Genomic DNA, 7,682 nt, shown 5'->3' with positions numbered 1-7,682 from the left:
TTTACAGCGCGTGGTCAAAGGAAGGTGTGTCAACGTGAAACGTCGTTATCTGGGTAGGTGACACAGACACACGTGGAGCATTTGCAACATGCACACAACACACTCAAGTAGCGCCCCCCCTCAATGTATTTATTCAGATTTAGCATTGGAAAGAAATACTTATTAGACATGTTTTTTCACTTTTTCCCCTCCAAAGTATAATTAAAAAAATGTTTGGCGGAAAACACTCAGGGGACTTGAAGTTTCGCTCTGAGACCCCCAATTTGGCCATATTTCAAAATTGTCCCATATGCATGTGTGATATATCATTGGAAAGCTTACAATCTCAATTTTCTGGGGGAAGATTTTTTTTTTTAACAGGAGGGCATTTAAAAAAAAAAAAAACAGCAAAACCCTAACTGGAGGTGAGAGCACGCGAGAGCATAATTAAAGACGCCATGATTTAAATGAGATATTATCACTTACTTACCTCTTTTTCATCCAAAAACTCAATGAAGCATGTATCACTGAGTGTCAAGACACAGCTGTGAATGGCCACAGCCGGATTTTGGGGGGGATTTTATGGGTGAAACATGGTAATATAACAAGGGTCGCAATGCAGAAATCGCAGACATCAAGGAGTGGTCGAGATTTTCATTTTCATATACCCTTTTAAATGTTTATTTATTTATTTATTTATTTCAATTTTTGTTTGTTTGGATCCATTATTCAAAAAAAAAAAAAAAATACAATTAAGCGATAGTTATGAGGTGGATATCCATGACTTATATACAGACACAAATTTTTTCAATGTGACGTAATTTGTTTAAAAGTTTAAAATATGCGAGTGAAGAATTTTTTAAAGTCGTTTTTTTTTTTTTTAAACTAAATATTAGACATCAATTAATGATTCTAAGCTAAAAATGACAGACATTTCGAATAGGGCTGCAGCTATCGAATATTTTAGTAATCGAGTAATCGACTGAAAATTCTATCGATTAATCGAATAATCGGACAAAACAAATATATTTTTAGGTGAAGAGCAATTATAAATATACATGAGAAAACAAGACATTTCATCTAATCTTGAACCATTTTCAGTCAATCAATGTCTTTATTTTCGATGTATATTGTTGAAAAAAGCCAACAATTGCATCTCAGATGTAACTAGAATAAAAAAAAAAGACTAACTCACTGCTTTCACTCAAAAAACCTTTAGCTCTTATTAAAAAAAAAAAATATATATATATATATATATATATATGTGTGTATATATATATATATATATATATATATATATATATATATACCTAAAAATATATATACCTAAAAATGCCGTTACGCTTGATAACACACATCACTTAAAAGTTAGGATTTTTTCCCACGTGTTTCAATTGAATTTCTATTTGTGTAAAGCCATTTTTAAGTTCTAGTTAAATTTTAAGTTAGTCTAAACTGTAAGTCCTGATAGGATTTTGAGTTTTTGCAGTGTTCAAAATAAATGTATGATACAGGCTGTATTGGAGCACATTAGGGACCAGTGCTACTTGGTGTTATATCCAGCAATGACTACTGAGCTGAAATTGATAGTTAGCATTATTGAGTTTTTATTTTACACCCTGATCACTCCACAACGCTATGTTATGCCAAAGCCTGTATGTAAGACACGTTAGCCACGCATTGACAGTGGTCATAATTAGTAGAAACCTAGCCCTCCGCAGGGCTAACATTGCGTGAGCTAGTGACAGTAACGTTAATCTTATTTATTAGCGCTTAGCGCTGTACTGCTTTAAGATGGCGGCTGTTTACTAACGCTTCCCAGACGCGGCCGAGTCTGTCATTGCGCATCTAGTTCAACATACATGTGATCCCTATGAGACTCATCAGACGCTGCCTGCTATCAACGTAGCATCGTGCGGGCTAGTATTTAACAACGTCGGCGTCGTTTGTAGCGGCTGTCGGCTGATGTAAGTTTTTTTTTTTTTTTTGCTTCTTCCTCTACGCACGTGACATCAGCGCGTTGTCCCGCATTAAAAGTAGTCCGAGCAAAACGTGATGCTTAGAGCTGTCAAAATAAACGATTACTCGAGGTGAATAAAATTACTTGGATCAATTTTTAAACTCGAGTTTACTCGAGTTGCTCGAGTATTCGTTTCAGCTCTAATTTCGAATAATTAATACGATTACTTACCTTCTTCTTATGGCGAGGTTTAAACAAAAGCGGTTGTGCGACATCTGTAAACGGGGGTTTCCAGGGTAAAACAGACAAATTAAAGTTCGGGGGCTTAATGTGCCATGTATGGGGTCAGATTAGTCTCATAAGTACACACACTCATTTAACAGGAAACACACACGTATTGTGGGATTCGTAAACACATAGCATGCGAAACACACACGTATTGTGGGATTCGTAAACACATAGCACGCGAAACACACACACATTGTGGGATTCGTAAACACATAGCACGCGAAACACAAACACATTCATCAAATGTGTGTGTGAATTGTTTTACGCGCATTTGTAACGTGCTTCCAATTTCAAATTCCCACTTACGAGTGTGTTGATCGTTTTGATACTTGTCATGCGCAACTGAGAAGAACACATGCATTTTTTTAACTGGAGCCCGTCTTCAGCCAATCAGACGTCTTCTTCTTAAACAGCCAATCACAAGGGCTGGGCTGTTTCATTACGTCACTGCTGTGCGCCTTCAAGTCCGGTGTACTGACAAGTGACAAATGGGGAGCTTTTGTCGAAGTAGGAGCCCCGTTTTTGACAGCTCCTCAACTCGAACGCGGGGACTATCAATGCAAGGTGTCCAGTCGAACAAATGTAGCATACGTGTAGCATACGTTTAGTTAGGTCCTGCCACTGACTGTCGAAGCACTAATATTAAAGAAAATTAGCATATTTTAGCAGGCTTATCAAGTCACACGTAATGATATTTTACTACGATTAGCATTTTTAATAGGCTTATGTCGTTTAACGGTTTTGCCTTTCTCTGTCATTGACAGCTGAAGACGTCCCATCCATTTTGAGTGGGAGGACCTCCCATGCACTTCAAATGCATTGGATGTCAACTAGTGAAAAACTCATTGAACCACTCAGCAGAGGGATGATGAGAGCAAGATTAGATGTCTAATACTGTACTATATGTGGCACATTTTTAACAGGCTTTTTGTCCGCTAAATAAGTCTTTTAAGACTACTTTCTCCATTGCAAGCCTATTTGAAAGTCATACTTGGGAAAATTCAGACTTAAACCAGACTTCTTAATGTATGATTGTGATGTCTATGCTTAAACCAATTTAAGACCATTTTAAAAGGAAAAAAAATAGACATTATAAGCCTGTTAAAAATGCTACCTACAGTGACAGTACTATTTAAAGGATGGTAGTCTATTACGGATATAAAAAAATATATTTTTTGAAAGACTTGGAGCAACAGAGCTTAACCCTTTCTTGCCAAATGTATCACATTTGATACACTTAGGATTTCATGATTTTGAGACAAATTCAGAATTTAGAACTCTTTCCTCAAAAAAAAAAAAAAAAAAAGGATGCAAGTCAACTCATGCATCTGCATGTTCCATGAGAAAAACAGGATTTAACAAGGAAAATAGATATTAGAGCGCTTATTACATTTATCTTTACAAATTTGGAAAAAAAAGGTTTAAGACCTTATTTTTCACATTTTGTGATCCTCTGACAATTGCTTCATATTGCAGGCATTAAGGGGTTAAGACCTGCCACATGAATTTTACCTTTTTAAACACTTTTTTTATCGTGACAAACCTAATAAGTGATCAATGATGGCAAGAGAGGATAAAGCGCAGCAGCAAATCCTCAGATCTGTTCTTTGGATGCCTTTGAAAGCAAATAGTGACACCGAGAGCAATCAGGAGTTCAATTATGTGAGGTGAGGAGACCAAGTAAGTTTCAGACATTTTTTTTTTATTTAAATAGACATCTCAGACTCCCAGCCTGTAGGAGGGCACAGGCTATATCTCCTCGAGCCTTCAGAACTTCGGGAAGGTGGGTCTGGTTGTGCCTGAGATCTCCATTGGCCATATACTCTTCCGCAAACTGAAATGACATTTTAGGCATTCTGTTACATATCAGTGCTAAACAACAACAGCAGCAAAATTTTATTGCAGAGACTCCGAAATCTTAAAATCATTACCTTTAATGTGAAAACCCCACAGCTACTGTTGTTCTGCTGCTTGTTATGGGCCACAGTTTTGGTAGTCCAAGTTTCTATTTGGAACTCACGGCCCGCCAACCTCAAGAAGTTCCTAATTATTGTTTTATAAGCAAAACAATGAACATGGATATTGAACTTTTAACTTCCATATTAACATAATACTAGGAATTTAAACTTTCTGAAGCGGTTACCTCCAATTCCGCAAGATTTTGCTCATATTTGTCCTCGTTACTCAAGGGATCGATGATCACCAGTGTTCTCTCAGAAATGTGGACAATCTATAAAAGGTTAGTTCCTTTGTGTAATTCTGCACAATGACAGATTTATGTAGTTAACTTACTAATGAAATTTAACTTCTGTATGGCATCAGCTAAATTAATAGCTATATATAATACATTCCAGAATCGGTAGGTCTAAAGAAAATATAAGAAACCCACTAACCACTAAAATCCAATGAGCGCATACAGGACAGGACAGGACAAATCCACTTTTTTTCAACAGGGAATTTCCTCTGAAGAACATACAATACCAAATTATATTTATTTTGGGTTACTGGCGTTAAAATAATATAGCTAAATATTGGCATGAAATAGATGACCTTTCTAAGAGGCTGAAATTTTCCCAAAAGCAGACTCCCAGCTACCACAGCAGAGAGTTGGTGAATGGGCTCCTGTTAAAAAAAGGGGTAACAACATTACAACTATACTCCGGCAAAAAATAAATGCATTGAGAAAAACTATATCCAGCACTTGCCCGCTGCCTTTCAATGAGGATATGCATGTATGCATCAATTACTTGCATAGCAAAATAAAAAAATTCAAAAATTGGCAAAAGGCAAGAATCTTTGTTATTTGCTAAATACTTATTGCTCCCACTGACTTCATCAGACAGCCAGCAGTTGCCTTTTAGCGTATGAAATGACGTGTCATATAATTTATACGGTCCAACGACAGCCTCCACCTTGCCTGCAGCCCACAGTAATTTAACTGAAAACACAACATTGTTAAATCAAAAAAAGTAATTATTTACGGCACTTGACCAGATGACCATCCGGTCAAAATTATCTACTGAATAGGCCAAACCACCAAACAAATCCTGTCGGTCGTTCACCAATTTTGTAAGAGCTGTACGAAGTAGAAGGGTACAATTAGATATACATTTTAGAACACCAACAAAAAAAAAAAAAACTTGCCGTTTTATGTTGCTATTTGTCTTCTCATCCAGCCCATTCGTCTTAGGATGATATGCAGCTGTAACACTCCTTTCAATGCACAGGAGGGCACAAAGGTTATCGTTGAGCTGAAAAATTGATACATTGTAAATAAATCCAATTTAAAAAAATAAAAAAAATAAAAAAATAAATAAAAAAGGGGGAAAACAACAATGCCAAAATGACGCTGTGAAAATAATTTAATGCATTCAGATACCTAATTGACAAATTCTCTTCCTTGGTCGGACAGGATTCTTTGGGGGCATCTGTGTCTATAAGCAATTGAGCAGATCCGTTATGCCACTTCTGATGCTGTTTTGGTTTTTAAAGGAAAGGCCTCAACCCACTTGGAAAAATAATCGGTGGCAGTAAGAATGTACTGAAAGCCATCTTTGGTTTTTGGGAGAGGACCAGTCAGGTCTATCCCAACCAACTCCCAAACAGCAGACACCTGTGAAAGGCAAATCCAATATTGAACATATCTCTTACAGCTATTCCTACACAATCTGAAGAGCACCATGTTTTATCTTTGAAGTTTTTAACTTAATCTGGGTAGATGGCTCCCACCTTGATATGAAGGGAACACATAAAAACCTAATTTTCACGCATGTCCAAATATTAAATACATGCGTGACATTAGACAAAGCTGTTTCCAATTTTTCACGCATGTAATAAATACATTTCTTTATTTGATTACACACGGTCACTATAAAAATATACCTTAATGCTTTGTAATGGCTGTGTCACACACAGCCAAAGAGTTACCAGTCCTCTGACATCCGTCGCATTCAGACCTTAAAACAAATCGTCATGAGAAACGGGTCAGGTTAATAAGATCTGAAATAGCTGACCAAAATTAGTTATTGACAAAATGCAGAAATAAACCATCACATACCCATCAGTCAATGTCCACTGTCATGCCATCCCAATAATTTCTGGAGTACATTGAGGATCTGGTTTTAACAGTGCCTGTGTGTGCACCAATTGAAGCCGAGTGTACTTCATTAAACAGTGATCGTGCTTCTGTTCGGGACTGGATCACATATAAACACAAATACACACAAATAACAATTATATAGCTGTACACACACACACGTATATATATATATATACATATATAATTATAAATAACAGCAACATCACAAATACTTTGCCTACTCACCCTTCAGTTTGAGCTTCTGCATATGTCTTTTTAAAGCACATTTCTGAGATTCACTATAAATTAGGGAATTCACCCCTAGACATAAAATTGAAAATCTCCTGGAACCTCTTCTCCATGTTGTACACCAACTGTAAAGCACATGCACAGAAAGACAACTTTGAAAAATGACTTCCAAATACTTTATACATACACTCCCGAAAACAATGATTAGCAGTTAAGCTTTTTTGAAAATTTTTAATATATATAGGACTTAGCTTTCTCAAATCGCCATTAAAACCTTGGCGACCCACATGTTTACTGCTTATCATTCGACGTTAACTTCATTACGCTTTTGTCTTGCAACATCATCAATATTCCAATTCAGTCTTTCGTGTATATGTATTTGCTTACAGAGGTTAGCGGACAAAACGCACTATACAATGAATATACTTTAGAAATATTACTCCCTTCCAACGACAACAATAGAAGCAAGGAAGCACGTGTTTACTCCTTATCATGAGACATTAACTTCATTACGCTTTTGTCTTGCAATATCAACAATATTACAATTAAGTATTTCGTGTATATGTAATTGCTTACAGAGGTTAGTGGTCAAAAGGCACTATAAAAAGAAAATACTTTAGAAATTTACTCACCTGCACGACTACAGCAGGAACTGCGTCGTAGTCTAAAAGGAATCTCCAGCCGGACTTGAAGGCGCACAGCAGTGACGTAATGAAACAGCCCAGCCCTTGTGATTGGCTGTTTAAGAAGAAGACGTCTGATTGGCTGAAGACGGGCTCCAGTTAAAAAAATGCATGTGTTCTTCTTAGTTGCGCATGACGAGTATCAAAACGATCAACACACTCGTAAGAGGGAATTTGAAATTGGAAGCACGTTACAAATGCGCGTAAAACAATTCACACACACATTTGATGAATGTGTTTGTGTTTCGCGTGCTATGTGTTTACGAATCCCACAATGTGTGTGTGTTTCGCGTGCTATGTGTTTACGAATCCCACAATGTGTGTGTGTTTCGCGTGCTATGTGTTTACGAATCCCATAATACGTGTGTGTTTCCTGTTAAATGAATGTGTGTACTTATGAGACTAATCTGACCCCATAGCCATGCATTTGCTATGGCATCATATA

At 36.8% G+C, this 7,682-nt stretch overlaps 1 protein-coding gene and 2 long non-coding RNA genes across 6 annotated transcripts in view; 1 reads left to right on the top strand and 2 right to left on the bottom strand.

Annotated features, from left to right (window-relative positions):
* The window catches only part of sirt3 (sirtuin 3), a 29,425-nt gene that overhangs the window by 633 nt on the left and 21,110 nt on the right, over positions 1 to 7,682 (top strand). For all 3 annotated transcript variants that reach the window (XM_057837442.1, XM_057837433.1, XM_057837423.1), the window contains exon 2: positions 8 to 53. In XM_057837442.1, coding sequence (XP_057693425.1) covers positions 8 to 53 — 46 coding nt within the window. The remainder of the gene's footprint in view (positions 1 to 7; positions 54 to 7,682) is intronic.
* On the bottom strand, positions 3,916 to 4,797 carry LOC130916598 (uncharacterized). Of its 2 annotated transcripts, none has more exons than XR_009063309.1 (5): positions 4,778 to 4,797; positions 4,621 to 4,690; positions 4,371 to 4,457; positions 4,159 to 4,270; positions 3,916 to 4,061 (listed from the first exon to the last, which is right to left on the bottom strand). It is a non-coding gene; the product is annotated as an uncharacterized LOC130916598 (long non-coding RNA). The 2 variants fall into 2 exon arrangements; XR_009063311.1 differs by having other exon boundaries at positions 4,371 to 4,486; positions 4,778 to 4,792.
* LOC130916606 (uncharacterized) lies at positions 6,160 to 7,235 on the bottom strand. The gene is made up of 3 exons (XR_009063312.1): positions 7,187 to 7,235; positions 6,552 to 6,679; positions 6,160 to 6,422 (listed from the first exon to the last, which is right to left on the bottom strand). It is a non-coding gene; the product is annotated as an uncharacterized LOC130916606 (long non-coding RNA).

Source organism: Corythoichthys intestinalis, chromosome 1, assembly GCF_030265065.1.
Source record: "Corythoichthys intestinalis isolate RoL2023-P3 chromosome 1, ASM3026506v1, whole genome shotgun sequence".
In the NCBI taxonomy this organism is placed as follows: Eukaryota; Metazoa; Chordata; class Actinopteri; order Syngnathiformes; family Syngnathidae; genus Corythoichthys; species Corythoichthys intestinalis.
Note: the sequence above shows the minus strand (reverse complement) of the source record. Positions and strands in the feature narration are given on the sequence as shown.